This window comes from Apteryx rowi, unplaced genomic scaffold (assembly GCF_003343035.1).
Source record: "Apteryx rowi isolate R43461 unplaced genomic scaffold, aptRow1 scaffold_50, whole genome shotgun sequence".
Classification (NCBI taxonomy): Eukaryota; Metazoa; Chordata; class Aves; order Apterygiformes; family Apterygidae; genus Apteryx; species Apteryx rowi.
Window position 1 is genome coordinate 2,295,777 of NW_020450761.1, and position 16,020 is coordinate 2,311,796.

The window sequence follows — 16,020 nt, forward strand, 5'->3', positions numbered from 1 at the left end:
TGATCTCATCTAAGTGGCTACAAATGGTGAGTGGCTTGAAGAAGCAGTTCAGAGAATGAAAACAGGTCAGAGGCACAGATTGCAGTACCGTTGCTCCATCATTCTTTGATCAACAAGTAACTTTCCTTAAACGCATCTCTTCTGATGCAAATTACATAGAATTTGCTTACTGTTATTTAAAGGACATCTATTAAATTGGATATTAGTAGAGGTGATAGCAGTTTTGCTAGAACACAAAGCTGGGTCTTCAAAACTGGGGTTAAATTCTCTAGGCTTTGTATGTTTGTGTATGCATATAGACTATTTGCAGTACCAGTTTAACTACACAAGCTGCTGACATTTGCTGTCAGAACAGGTAATATTTGTAAACTAGATGAGGCAGTAGAAAGAACTTGATTCAAAAAGCAAAGGTCTGTTTTAGCTTTAAAAAGAAATATATTCATCTTGATTGACATGTATTTTTTGTCTGAATACCGGCTTATTCCCCTGCTGGGAGGTTATTTCAAATGCAGTTGTCTAGAAGGGGGAGAAGGTGGGATGTCCAGGAAAGGAGAATAGATCATCGTGCTTGTATCTGCTTAAATTAGGATAAAGAGATTATATGCCAGAATGCATCTGTACGTTTTCCATTACAAAAGGGTCAGATAACAGTCTATCATTCCACATATTGACAAGGATATTTAATTTTCTGTTTTCTTCTACAAATTAATGACAAGATCACCTGTTATGTGATATAAAACTACCATTGTCACATTTTCCTTTTGAAGAAACATTCCATGTTGTACATTGTAAATGTTTTCTTATAGCATCCGCATAGATTATTGTGAAATGACATGAAGTTAATAAAATAACTAGTAGTATTTTATAGGCATAATTTACCTATCTGCGATTTAGCAGTATAAACAAAATTGTAGATTCAGCTTTTCAGCTTTGCTGTATGCAATGTAATTATTATTATAGTGCACTGAAAATTAATAGTCTTTCATTTTAAAGCTTTATTGCTACACTGTTTGGTTTTCAAATATGCCAGGCAAGTGTTTAATTGTTAAGCAATAACGATTTTCAATGAGTTGGGGGGAAGGTGGGCTGGTTATCAAACTTCTCTGTTGCTCTAAGTATCAAAAAAATGCAACCTTGACAAATGAGAAATTTTAGCAAAATTTACCCAGTAGTGTCATTGACACATTGTGTTAATTTATAGATTTCTTCTTAATTTTCTGTAACTTTCTGACTTCAAAAACACTTTAAGTCACTTGTGATATACAATAGAGTATATATTCCAGAGATCTATAAAGCTGCTTTTTAAACAGTTTTAAAAGTTTTCAGAATATTTTTTCACCATTAAAACTTTCTCTTAAGTTTTAAAGCAGAAAGTCACTGAAGTTGTACAGCTACAATAGAATTTAAATAGATCGCATTTTGCTGTTACGTTACTTAACACAGATTCATGAGCTGCCGGTTGGAATTGGTTTGTTTCTGCTAAGACGTTTTTGTAAAGAATGATAACATGCTGCGCAGTAAGGTGCTACATCCAACTGCAGCGTTTGTTTTCTGAATACTGGTACTTTCAGTAAACATCCTCCATATGTTTTTTTGTGCATATTGGATTTCTGGATCACTCTGCAGGATTGGATGAGTTCCTGAGAAATTATGTGAGGTGTCTGGCATTTTTTCCTGTGATACTCAATATTATCCTGTTTGTGATAGCATTAGTATAAAGCAGGAACACACACTTCAGCTAGCCAGCATGGGGCTAATGCTATTTGTTGCCCTTAGGCCACATGCTTGGCAGTGTGCTATGCCAGAACCAGGGAGGAGCACAAGGACGGACAGTTTAATATTCCTGCAGAAATGTCTGAGACAAATTGCCAAATGGCACGTACCGGACCCCTGAGCTTTATAAGTCTGCTATAGATAATCACCTACTATTGTAGTAAGCATACATAAAGGATGTGGCCGTGCCTCCCACGTCAAGAAAATATAACAGCCAAACATGGCGCATTTCCTTAGAAGTTTAATCATCTTATTTTTCCTGTGGAATGTATGAATGCCCACGACATTGATTTACAGTCAGTATGTTCTTGTGCCCTTTAGTCTAGTGAGCCAAGTAGTGGGCTGGTGACTTCGAAACTGGAAAAAGAATATTTGTCCTGGTTTATCAGGTCTGATTCATGACAACTCCAGGATACTGCCACAGCACTAGTCTAAATAAACTGGTCTCATAGTCTAGTTCCTGTTAAAGGAAGCCAGGTTCCTGTTGCGTTACAGAGCTCCCCACCGCTCTTCTCTCCATCATGGAGGGAGCTTACAGAAAGCTGAGGACTCGCCATGCTTGGAAGCTGGGACATTTGATTTCCAGCGTGGGGCTGAGGCAGCGTAGGTAATCTTGCACTGCTGTTGCCTGCGGTTTCATTGCACAGCGTTGGAAGGTAGCAGCTGTTTCAAAATGCCCCTCTCGAACTATTGTGTTCCCAGCCACTGGTGGGTGCTATGCAAGTATTCTCCTTTGGAAGCAACCATGCGGGATGTGATACCAGGTATAAATCCTGATTTCTGGTGTCAAAGCTATAAGCTGATTGTTTGTGAAAGATTAAACACRTTTAGTCTACAGATTTGGTTTTCTTACTCTACAAGTTTTAGAAGCTACTAGAAAAACAGGCCTGTTTGMAATGATTTAGAAGTTTACTTTTCAGCAGAGTAGGGGTCGGGGCTATGGGTATTTTGTGATTAAAGKATAAGTGATAATTTATTTAAATATTTGCTGCAGATTTCTGTAGCGGTTGTTTAAAAAAAGGTTCGGAAATGCATTTCACTTTTAGTTCCTTTCCTTATTAGATGTTTCTATGTTAATATAGCATTGTATTTCTTAAAAGGGTGCCATTTAGATGCAAAACAGATCTGACACAATCTGCTTTTCAATTAATAGCAAAAATGTTTTTTCCAACATTATTTATTTTCAATTAATTGTAAATTAAAGCCTTACGATAGTAAAAGTGACAAATACTGGACCCTTTTCACTGTTTTCTTCTCTGTAGCTCTGACAGTCAACTAAATATAAATGAAAATGGTAAGAATGGAGTTTTTATTCAACTCACAATTGTACTTTGCAGTCATAATTTAGTGATTCATTTTAGCAGATCAATAGCTGAATAAATCTTGATTTAAAATATTTTTCCCTATTTTGTTTGTCACATGCATTGACCATGCTCTATTGCAACTTTGTAATGTGTCTTCTATTCCAGCCTCTTCAGATGGATACCACTTGGAATATTTCTCATTAGCATTCAGCGTATTAAGTTTTCCTAAAAATAACCTTTCTGCAGGTATACTTACAAGTGCTTTTACTTTTAATATCATTATGAATTACATTTGTAGTTACCAATAATTTATTTAAATATCTGTATTTTAAAAATGCAGTTTTCTTTTAGAAAGATTTCTCTATCCCAGCTAATAATGCTACTCTTTGGTATAGTTAAAAAAGAAAAAGGGCTTTAGAATTACAACTTCAGAGTATTTGAGATGAGCGCTGGACCATGAGAAGGAAATGAAGTTCAGACTTTTGGAAAGTTTAATTATTTGTGTATAAAGTTTAAAATATTCAGCTATTTTCCATGCGTTTGTTGGTTAATAGTAGTAAAGCAAAGTTAAGTTTTAAAGTGCAAAGCAAGCTAATGGATGTCTACAATATACCACTGAATCATTTTCTCTAAATATTAAGAAGGAACTCTGCATTTGATTAACTTTTTCACTTAAAAGTGTTATGCACTCAGAAACTGGAAATAACAAGGAGTGGGCACAGAATAATGGGGAAAATATACATTTAAAATTGTCATGTTAATAGATATACTGCCATGGGGATATGCCGCTTTTCTCTGAAAATAATAATGATTCAAGTGATGTTATCTGTCTTTTCTGAATTTGCAAACAAAAAATACAGCATTATTTTATTGATGTTCTTCCTCCATCCTTCTTAATGAGAACAATACTCACATTCTCAAGAGATTTTTCATTTTTTATAGCAGAAGACTAATATTTAGCTGAGTTTTCTTTTTTTTGTTGTTGATGTTTTTTCCTTTGAGTGAACGAGGAAGTTTTCATGTTGAGATTGAATAGAGCTGTTGTTCTGTCCTTTTCAGAAGAACAAGAGCTGACAAAATAGATTGCATTTAATCTTTCACATTTTCGAAAGTACTGTTTAATACAACTGAGTGAGAGATGGAAATATGTCAGGACTGTCCCTTGAAGTTTTCTGAAAAGTTTTTTTGTAGAATGGAGCCCCAGTCTTTAATTAACTAGTTATACTGAATATTTCAGGTCCCTGTATTTTGTTGATTGTCCTTCCTGAAATTTAGCTGCTATGGAGTAGCTTTATTTAGAAAGGTGATTTTGTTGCATGAATTAGTAATTTTGTTAGCCTTTGGTTTAATTACTTAGTAAATGAGTAGTTTCTCAGTAGGAAATAATCAACTGTCTTTGAGATATGTGTTTCTTCGTAGGTCTTTTTTCTATAGCATCTTTGCTCCTGATTTAGGTATCGGCAAAATTACAGTATCTGGGCTGGTTCTAAAAGACTGCTGGTCCTGCCTTATTCCTTAATACATAACCTGCAGTTGTGTGTTTTCCATATTGCTGGTAGATTGTTGATTTTATTTTTCAATAGGTATAATATCACGAATTTGAATGGATGTAATGTTATAAAACATTGTACATATATATAAACAGTGGTGTAAAGAGATGAACAGGAATGTTTCAATTGTGACCATTGTACTATAATTCTTTATTATTGGTTATTGCTAAGTGTATAGTCCTCATCCACTAATCGTCAAATGAGCACAACTTTTTTCTTCTTATGCTGAGTAAGACTCTTGCAGCTTTCTTTAATTCCCGGTTTACTTTTCTGTAGCTCATAGTATCATTAATGACTAAAAGAGTGCTGTTTCTCTGAAGGCTGAAATCATCATGAAGTGAGCAAGTGAAACTCAAGCTACATACATTTGTATAGCTTTTAGTGGAAATGTGCTAAGATTTCTTCCTATTGGGCATTTTTAGTCTGAGTGCTTCCTTGTCTGAACTGTGTGCTAATGTAAGCTGCATGGAAATCACTAATACATCTGAGAAATTGCTTTTTATTGTGTATTAGGCTGCATTTAGTGCACTATAACTCCCTCAGCAGGCCACATTTGAGGTTAGGTAGCAAAACATTCAGACCCGTACCATGAAATGCCTTCACCTCATCCCCTTTTTCTTTATTTGGAATTTTGCCCCCAGATTAAATCCTAGGATTTCAGCCTTACCTCTCTAGAGTATTATTCCTGCCACCCTATACTGAAAGAGGAAAAAATCTAACATCGAGAGGAAGTAATCAGTAAAGCAGCAGCAGTGTGTCTTTTGGTCCCACTGATGCAACATAAAAGAAAAACAGGTCAATATAGTACTGTTCTCTTAACTTTTTGACTCTGACTCAGCTCCTGACTTCACACCCTGTTTTGTCAGACTCCTTGAAAAATTGAGAAAGGGGAGTTCAAATGTCAGTGAACCAGTCTACAAATCAAGCAATCTGGATTTCTGAGGATTAATGTTTCTGGGAAATAGCAGCAAAAATGTTTTGTATAAATAAAATTGCTTTGTGTTTCAGTTTTGTTTAGAAGCTCACAAGTTTGAATTTTCATCTTTATATTTATTGTTTTGGATATACACAGTTCAAGTCTGTATTTATCAAAGGTCTCTGTTGCTCTATGCTCTTTCTCTATGCTCTTACAAGTAAAGAGGTCATTGTTGAAAATTATTCTTTAACCTTTTCTGCCAAAAGATAAAAGATCATTTTATTAATCTTTCATTATTGTAATTGTATGCATTCTCTTTTAATGAAACCCCACCTAACAGTGGAAGGGACAGTTTATTTAAGAGATATCCGCTTTGCACATCTTTCCCTATTTGAATATTGATCAAATGATCAAGGAAGGATTTTTTAAGGCCTTTCTACAGTTAATCATGAAATCTATGCAATACAAAGTCTCAACTTTATTTTTGCCTCAGAAGTATCTGTCTGATATAAAATTCCCTTTTGGCAGAGGAAAGAGATTTTAAGATGACACAAATCCAAAATCTTTTGCTTATGGATATGTCCTAGCTGAAGCATTAGATATTCCTTGGAGATATTTTGCAACCAGGAACATGATTCCTTCAGCAGGGTATGGTGCACATCAGTTTCCTGTTTAAACTGTGCTTAATTCTCTGGAAATACTCAGAAATTTGTTGTTCAGACTAGCAGTACTACTCCAAAGTGACAAAACAAGCAGTGGCCTGTTATGTAAAAGGGAAGAACGAGACCCCTATGTTTGGCAGCACGCAAGTTTGGAAGTTGGTGCAGTGAGACCTCCAGGACATTAATGTGCGTTGCTAGATACTGCAGTGCTCTTGCAGAAAGGAACAGTCTCTCGGGGGAAACCTTCCTCCAACTCCTAGACAGAAAATTAGAAATGCATATTAACAGATCTCTTCATATGTCTTTTATAGTGAATGTCTCTTCATTAAAAGAGAAAGCTGCCTTTCATCCATCTAAGCAAGGAAGAAGACAGGGGTGCAGTGGGTATGTTTTCCTCTGGACAGAGAACTCAGTTCAGGAGAGCTCAAGCACGATCCCTGTCCAGCTGACCCGCAGAGTTGAGGAGGATGATAAAGGTCATGGGGCTAAGGACGATTAGCGATTTTCAGAATTGGCTTTTATCTGCTCTAAGAACAATTTGAGAAGCTTTCTGAGAGGTATTCACAAAGCTGCTGCTACTCGAGGGAGGTCAGTCTTAACAGAGGTGCTGAGTCACAGCATAAAGCCAGTCTTCCTGCTTTAGCTATAGAGGAAATACAGCACTGTCTCCGGAGGCAAATCTTGACTTTTCTGAATCTTTTCCAGAAAGTCACACCAAACATGAAATGTCAGAGTCGTAATGTTTATCTAAATTGGTTGTACAGTCTCTCAACAGCAGTCATTCTCCCAMCAAGATGGAAAACTAAAACTAAAAGTTAAATTGATTTTGGTTTTACAATTGTAAAGGAATCCAGGAATTGTCATAGGAGCAAACTGCAATCTTTTCTTTATAAGGATGCTTGCCTTACATTTTAAATTAAGGTTCAAAATTTGCTAGTCATTATTCTCACATTATTTTTTATTGTGGCATTTAGTTGCCTTATTGTAGATGTTTTCTGGCTTTTATTCAGATTTAGTTCAGTTTTGCTCTAAAGGAATTTCTGACTTCATTAGTAAGATAAGCTATCTTATACATTTACTGAACATTATTTGATGATGTGTGAATAAATAAACTAAGAAAAGTGACCCAGGTTTGATCCGTGCACAAAATTGAACAGCATCATCAAAATTCTAAAAAGCATTTTGACAAGAATGGGAGAAATTTCACCTGCAAGAATTTCATCATCTTTTTTTATGCAGCCTCCGAAGGAGAGCAGGCTCTTTTCACTCGTAGGCCAGATGGAACGATGGGAAAGGTTTTGCCACAGAAATTTAAAGGATGGGTAAATAGGTTCATCTATTCTGCACCCTTTCAGGCTTTACAGAGATACTGACCAGAGCAGTCAAGCAGTTAGCATTAGTAGTGATTCTCATGGCTTTTTAGTCCATATAGTTTTAGACAGATTCGGTTCTGGTCATTTCATTCTTGACCATTATAATGTATACCTGCTGCCTTGTGTCTCCTGTAAGGCTAGCACAATTCAGTTTTATTTATTTATTTTACTCCTTTGTTAGTATATTCATGGTTCTTGATTTGGCTGATCAGTTAAGGTTTTATTTTTATTTAAAAAAAAATAAATTTGTGTATTTCAAAGTATTATAAAAATATAATGTATTTTGATAATCTCTCATTTCTAGTATTCAAGTGATAGATTTTTTTTTCTTTCAGGACATGAGAAGAAAGTAAATCAACTCATTTTTTCAAATGGTCTTATACTTTGTTTTGATTCCTTGTTCAAAAGAATGAGAATAATAAATTAACAGTACTTTGTTTTTTGTATCCACAGCTGACAGTACATAACAGCAATTAAAAAATCAGGTGTGTGTGTGCAGTAGTTAGTTCATTTTAAAGTGTTTTACTTTTTTGTCTAGATCCGAAAAACAAGCTTAGAGTCCTTTAGCTCCATGTTTTTTTCTCCTGTTAAAGAACAGTGGTCTGTGTTAATGAGCAGTCAGGTACCTCTGTTCACAGACATTATCTCTGTTTACTCTTTCAGAGGTCACAAGCGCAAGCTGGAGGAAGATGATGCTGCCAGTGAATCCAGTAAAGAATCGAGTAATGAGGATGAGGAAGGAAGCAGTTCTGAAGCAGATGAAATGGCAGCAGCACTTGAAGCTGAATTGAATGACTTCATGTGACATTCATACAAAAGAGGGGATTTGTAATTATGTTTTACTTCTCATAAACAGATCAGACTTCAGATGAGTCCCTAATGTCAGTTCTCAATGTTTTTCCAAAATGTGTGTGTATATTTTGCAAAGCAACATAAGAGGTGACACATTATTTTACAAAATCAGAAATAGATGTTTTTAAGGTGTTTTACTAAAGGAAAATATACTTTTTTAAAAGAAAAAAGTATTAAATGGGACTTGGTATGCTATGCCAAAGACATGTTATGAGCTCTGCAGAACCTTCATATACAGGACAGTAATACAAAGATTTATGATTGAATATACAGCAACTTTTTTAAAATATTGCAGTCTGTGGTTTAGGGGTAACAGTCTTCAAAAGAGAGAAGGCGATAAAAGAGATTAAATTGTTTGGGTAACACAGCAGGAACCTGATGATCTGGTCATCCTTTTCCACAAATAAATGCTATCAAATATAAAAGGATTTTTAAAATAAAAAAGAACAATTTATATTTGTATAGAAACAGAGAATGTGATATGCAAGCTTTGTGAACTCTGCACTTGACTTACCTGTCATTTGCTTCTAAAAGAATACATAATGATCAAAACTCATGTTTTTTAAGTTTCTTTGTGGAATAGCTGGATTGTTTAGGGACACCATTTAGATTTTTAACTTTTCTTCTCTGTAACCTGGAAATTTAGCACAGCATACTGTGTGATCCCGTACTGCCATAAGAAGGATATTCACCCACTTGTGTTTTTCTTGGAAAGAATGAGTGCTACTTCAGTCTAGATAGGATTTAATTTCTTTGACGAGACCTAATGTAAAGTTTTTGTATATTCTATTTCATATTTGACCCACAAAACAGATTTTCTTTCATTTAATAAAAACCCATTTTGTAAGTTTTGTTTCCCTTTCCTGCATCACAAAAGTCAGTAACAGCAGTTCATTTGCTTCCATCAAACACAAGGCATCTTTCCTTATTATCCTTCCTTTATTCTGCATGAAAATAATTAAAAATATTGGAAGCAGCTGCGGAATTTCAGGCTCAGGCAATAACTGAGCCAAAGAAGAGAAACATTGGCTCAAAAATTGCCTTTTCTTCAGTATTTAGACTATTGAATTCTGACATTTTCTAGTGTCTCTTTGACTGAGCTCCAAACTATTGCCAAAGTATATTAAGAGTTATTGCTGTGGTATTGAATTTTTGAGACTAGAACTATGGTTTATTCTGAATTGGTAGCAACTGGAGAGACAAATCTCTCTAAAACAYATGAGCAAAACAAGATTCATTAATTCAGATATCATGGTTAAAAGAAAGTAATTTCTACTGCAGAAATACTTAGTATTGTCACTTAGTAGTAAAACAGAGAGGATTTGGAGTAGAATCTCAGCTGGTTGGCAAAGCACAGGCTAGCTTTTAACGTTTCATAATGGCAAAAAGGGGAAGATTGAGAAAATAGGAGAATCTTTTTGGCTTAGTACTGCTTTCCCTCTTCAGAATGGTCAGCATCCATGACACAAAAATAGTGTTTCTTTATGAGAAAATGTTTAGCTGACTGGACATTCACACAGGTGCCACAGAACTGAAATCTACAGTGATCCATCTGCTAAAGTTCTCCATGAAAACAAGCCAGACTTCTCCAAATTAGTTGAATTGTAACAAAGAAAAAAAAATGATGTTTGAAAAAATGGAAATCAAAATATATTTTTAAGCAACTTAAATGCAGCCTCCCCAGGTATCAGAGGATGATTCCTTGCCATTCAGCAGTAGAATGTCAGGGGGGTTACATACTTTGTTTTCTTACGTTAAGGCTAGTTAAAATACTTTGAAATAATGTCAACTTTAGGGGTCACTGTGATGCTGCAAATGATTCCACCACTTGCGTTTCACCAGAGAACCTTTCTTACTGATCTTTGCCAATTGCACAGTCCTATGACAGCATTCAAATTCTGAATGTAAATAGAGCCAGTGAACAAAAATCAGTAGATTGTTATTGCTTCAGAAATGTTCTGTCTGAGTTTGAACTGCTCTTTGGATGCCACCTTGCCTGCTAAGACAGCTGTCTCATAGCGTTAAGTGAAAAGTCATTCCATCCATGTGAAGTTTGAAAAGCTTTTTGGTGTGAAAGACTATATCCTGTTCCCAGTTTTATTTTATGACTGCCACTTTTGGTTTAACTAGTATTGTGTGTCTGGGCAGGAGTCCTAAAAGTGATTAACCCTCTACTAGACCCAGTGTCAGCTGGAGCCCGGTGTAAACACTGACTCTCCACCAGACTGCGAGAACTGCACGTATCTACGTGTCCTGATCCAGGGTAGAGTTTTGTGCATTTACAGGATTTCCAAGAGCTTGCAGTTAGTACTGCGCATTGAGATGCTGGTGGTAGGCAGTGTGCTATTAGAGTTAAAGCCTAGTACTTCTGTAACAGCCATTACATCACAGATAATTCTTATTTTGACATTAATTATTCAAGAAGTTCTAATAACCGCTGTACCCAAACCCTCAGAATGTGGCATGACCTGGCGCGGTGATTTTGGAGAGGCGCTAATACGCTGCTTACGGCCAGGACAATCCAGAATGCGTTCAGCCCGCTTTCTGTTTAAAAGCAGAGTCATGTTCATTTGGGTAGCTGTTTCCAGTAAGCTAGTCACCAGACTCTGCTCAGGCATAACAGAGAAATGGGAACTGAAAATTGAAGAGATGATAAGTTAAATGCCCTGGCTAACCTGCCTGAAAGAAGTCCTTCAGTGTATGAAGTTGTCACTCACTCCCACTAACTTACACTTTTTTCAAGATACAGAAGTATCCTAGAAAAGCAACAAATGTGCTTTATGAAATGGCTTTTAGACTCTTTATAAAATGACCCCTATCCCTTGGCTTGCTGTTCCAAATGTAATTTAACAACCATAAGACCAAACTCTCTTGACTTGTTTTTCTCCTATCTTCTTTCCTATCTAATGTACTTCTGTACATTAGGACRTTGTACATTGTGTACTTCTGTACATAGGAAAGCTAGCAAGGACCTGCTGCCAGGAGGGGCTCTCTCAGAGCAGAAGCAAAGACCAGACTCCCACTCAGGCTGTTGAACTTGCTGGGCAGTGCTGTGTCAGAAGTGCTATCCAGTGGGGGAGTGAGCACAACAAGGGTGTAAAAAGCAATCTTTTTAAATTAAAGACCTGCAGGGGTTTTTTTTCTGCTCCATTTTCCCCTAGGCACTTCTTAAGAGAATGGGAAGATGTCACAGGTTTGCATACAGGTATGTAACGGGACCTGTGATACAAGCAGAAACTGTCCCCTAATGGCCAAGCTTTTCTCTTTGTGTGTGTGTGTGTGCGCGTGTGTGTGTTGGTGGACGGAAGGGGAAGCAGAGAGAACAGTATCACTTAGCACTGAGATGTGAAAAACTCCAAGCATGCAAATACTGTCAGGTTTTGTGCATATGTGCAGTGGGCCCTTGAATATTCTCAGTGTTACATAGTAACATCCTCTGCAGAAGGTGAAAAGTCTCAAGTTTCTTTCTTGGGGCTACTGCTTGGAGAATAGGTGACTTTCTTACAAGCGTGAAAATCCACACACACAAACTTGGAGCTGTACCTAAAGATTTCTCAGCTCTGCCTATTTTTATTACAGTGAACATTGCAGTAGATGACAAGTCAGAGAATGAATATGTAGTGGTCTTGTTAAGGAAGTGGCTCTTTTCATGTAGCTGAAAATTCAGCATGAGAAGTCTTCTATAAATTATTAAATCAGGCGTATCCAAAATGAAAACATTTGTGAACCATTTTTAATTAAAAAAGAAAATGCAGAAAGAAGTTCTTAAAAACAGATTTTTTAAGTAGAAATGTTCCCTGGTAGGTAAGCCTGCCAATCAAATTGATACCATAAAAAAGGTATGTTTACGTGATGTGAAACTTAAAATATGAGGAGGTCTGTGCACCAGCTGGACATTATTTCTTTTGCTTCTGTTCTCAGCAGTCTCCCAAGTCCTCTTTCTTTTCCTTACCCATTTCAAATTTATTCTGCACTGTCTGGGCCACTCCATGCCTTGTCTTGATTTGTCTGCTTTTCTCATATTCTTCAGTGTACCCTAGCCGTTGTGTGGCTAGTCCCATCACTTCAAGTAACATTTTCCCATCGCTTTCTTTTTCCTGTATGTCCCAGTTCCCACTACCTACACATAAGCTTTTTGTTTGTTTTTACTATCCATTGTACCTTCGGTTGTCGTTTCAGAAATGTTTGGATCCCAGAGCCTGGCACAGCCCCTCCTCTCCCACGTGCCTCTGAGGAACAAGGGGCGGCAGCATCTGTTCCCCAAGTAGCAGCTACAGCAGCCTGGTTTGCTGCAAATGCATTGCCTAGACTCTTCCTTTTATACACAGTGTTTAGTTTCTTCTGCACTGTCTTTTTAATGAGATTTTACTTCCTACTCGTGCATTATTAGTAGCTACTATTTTATCATATTATTTTGATTATACCGTCTTTTTCCCCTCCCCATCTAAAGCACATTAAGAGAACATGCAGCTTATGCAGGGCCTCATCTTGTAATCAGATCACGTTTCTGATCTTGCAGAAACATCAGAAACAGCCCTAGATGTAAGATTTCTTCTCTCAGCACAGCTCCATCGACAGGCTCTTCCCCATGCTGGCGTGCTGCTGCTCCCCAGCTGCTGGCCCAGCAGAGCCCTTGTGTTTCCTCACCATGAAGCTGCTGGACCCGGAGGCAGCTCTCGGGCTCTGCCACGCAGCTGTGGTACTGCTGCTCACAAGCAATAGGAGGATGAAGGCCCCAGTGGTCTGCCTGTCGCACACACAGTCACTGCCTGAAGTGCTGGAGATTTCACAAAGCCTGTCTAGGTAAGTCTCAGTTTCTTCTAGACAGGCAAATAACTCCCACAGGTGTTTTAATTAAGAGTCTTAGACTGGCTTTATTTTATGTATATGAACTATAGTAAAGTAACAGAGCAGTCCAAATAATACCAATAAGTGAAAGCACTGCCCTTCTTTAGGTTGGATATGAATACTTTCATGTGGAGGGAGGAAATTCTTTCATCTAGGGAAACTTTAGTCCTCAGCATCATACACCTCATAGTCACAAATGGAGAAACCTACCTTTGCTCATGGGCTGGCTTCCCATGCCAGTTTTTCAGCTGGCTGATTCCCAGCAGCTGTAAGGTTATTTTCTCAGAGAGCTAGTGCAGCTGCTTTCCTGGATCTCCACTGCGCCCTTATACCCTCCAGTGATCTTTCTCCTCGGAGAAAAAGGTTTGTGTCTATTTTCATCAATATACTCATACAAATTGAAAAGCTAAAAATGAGGAGATGTGCAAGAGAGAAAGAAAGACAGTACAAGGAGCATGATCAGTGTTGTGTGTTTCACACAAGCTCCTTTTAACTATTCTCTGATGGCTAAGATGGAGGAGGCACAAGACAGGTGTGCTCCTCACTCCCAGGTTTCTCCAAGAGGTGAAGCTTTTGGATGACTTATTGTCAGAAGCCCTGTTGTCTTCCAAGCCCAGTCAGCTGGGGTTCGATCTTCTGCTACCCTCAACACTTCTGTCTGAGAGCAAGGAATTGGGGAAGGGCTCTTTCACAGCAAGGAAGACTTGCTTTGCTTTAGCAAACAGAAATAGCTAAAAATTAGCTACGATAGACTCTTGTATTTGGCCAGTGTTTGTTCTCTGTAGCACAGGGAGTGATATCAACACCTAATCTTCTGCAAGAGGTCCTAGCTGTTGTACCTGAAGACTTTTCTACCATGCTTTATCTAAGCCTTGGCATTATCAGCTGTTTATTTCTGTCCAGGTACACAGAACTTTATATTAGGAAATTATTTTGTTTGACTTCACTACAGGCACTGCTGCATTGCTCTGTCTTCTTGCAGCGGCGCTCCACCCTAATGTCATGGTTGCTTATACCTCCCTTCTACCTATAGAGATGGCTGGGTTTTTTGCTTTTTTTTTTTTTTCTGTGGCGGCTCTCTACAGGTTACTTGAGAGCAAGAGTTGTCATTGCACTTTAGGAAGAATTCTTTTCTTTCTCCTGACCATTTTTCTTCCAGTTTTTCTTTTAGAGATGAATGCTGGCTTTGGGTTCATTCTGTTCAAGCTCTTGTACTGATCCCCTTCATTGTGATGGGTTACAGATGGGTTACATGATGTAACTGATGAGTGATGTTCCCTCCAAACTTCTCCTCTTCCAAAGAGGAATTATTAAATGGATTTGAATATATATGTCATGGGGGTTTTTGAACCACTTGAGATTTTTAGATGGGAAGACAAAGTCTAAGAAGCATGCCAAGCACTTGGAAAGCAAAACTGCTAAAACTGTGGAGAAATAGAAATTATGTAAAAGCCGAGGCTCAATTTTGTATAAGCTTTGTTTCTGGTTCAATCATTTACTCCTTTCACAGTATGTGGTACTTTCTCATTTTGCTGGAGGAACAGAGGTGATCTGTGTTCTGATCCCAGGGCATGAGGTCGCTGTTCATATATCCCAAGCCCAGCATATTAAGAGCATTTATTTGGAGAGGCGGGGGCTGATTTTGGCACAGATTCTGTATGGTGTGTGCTGAGCAGATGACAGGTTTGATGTGTTTGCATTAACATTGCCAAAATGCACTGACACTTTTTAAACCCACTGGAGATCTCTCACCTCTGTAATTTTCATGCCCACAGACACTGTGCTGCCACATTAATGGAGCCAAGTCTCTCTCATGACAAAGAGCTCCCTTAGCAGAGGATGCTCCTCTTGTGACAAATTCTTTCTTCTTTCCACCTTCTGTCCTAATTCTGTTTCTTGACAAGACAAAGAGCCTCATCTGGTTGAATATAAGCAAATATGGTACTTCTAAATATCTCCGTCTGAAGAAGAACCTAGAATGATTTAGCCATTGGGTAGGTTTGAAGGCATCTTAAAAGCAGAGCAGATGTTGAGCAAATGTTGAACTCCATAGGTGAAAAGAGTGCATTTTGCTATCACACCTGTGGGATTGCCATCTCTGTCCACAGCTTGCTATGTGCTGCCCTCTTCCACTGAACTGTCCACTGTGAGTCAATGTGACCCTCCAGGAAGAAACCAGAATAAAGAAATGGAGCAAGGAGTTCCTCTTTATTTACCCTTATCCAGGGTTATCTTCTAGTTATCCTCCAACCCACTATCCTCTCCCATAGCCAATTTCTTAGCGTATTTGGTAGACAGTAACTGTATTGCAAAGTCATATAGGCTTAACAGACAATGACAAAACATCCATCCTTATCTAAGGTTTCCTATAGGACATAGACAAAGCAGACCTATCTCTTCTGCCCCTTCCACATTTGCCACAGCAAATCTTGAAAAAGTGAATGACAAGGATATGTCTGTGCTCACAGGAACAATAAACAAAAAATCCTGGCCATTCCCAGGATCCCAAGAAGGGCTGTGTTCCCTTCATTTTCCCTTCATTAAGGAAGACCAACATCTTTAAGTCCCTGAGAATGTTTGCCTGCCTTGTCTGTCAGATTTTGGATGTTGTCGCTTTTTCACAACAGGCAAGCTGTTCTCACTAAAATACAACCTACCATTGCTATTGATCAACTGTCAGCGGCAAATACTGTAGGCAACAGCCTCCTCCTCCTCACGTTGCCTTCAGACCAAGTGCTGGTA

The 16,020-nt window shown here is 37.9% G+C and overlaps 1 protein-coding gene across 5 annotated transcripts in view; it reads left to right on the plus strand.

Moving 5' to 3' along the window:
- CTDP1 (CTD phosphatase subunit 1) overlaps positions 1–8,986 on the plus strand; it is a 121,407-nt gene extending 112,421 nt beyond the window's left edge. For 2 of the 5 annotated variants that reach the window (XM_026079760.1, XM_026079758.1), the window contains one exon: positions 8,242–8,986. In XM_026079760.1, coding sequence (XP_025935545.1) covers positions 8,242–8,383 — 142 coding nt within the window. In that variant the 3' untranslated portion in view covers positions 8,384–8,986. Of the gene's footprint in view, positions 1–3,242; positions 3,324–8,031; positions 8,064–8,241 lie in introns of all 5 variants that reach the window. The other 3 variants (XM_026079755.1, XM_026079757.1, XM_026079754.1) reach the window with 3 other exon arrangements.
- The last annotated feature ends 7,034 nt before the right edge of the window (positions 8,987–16,020 follow it).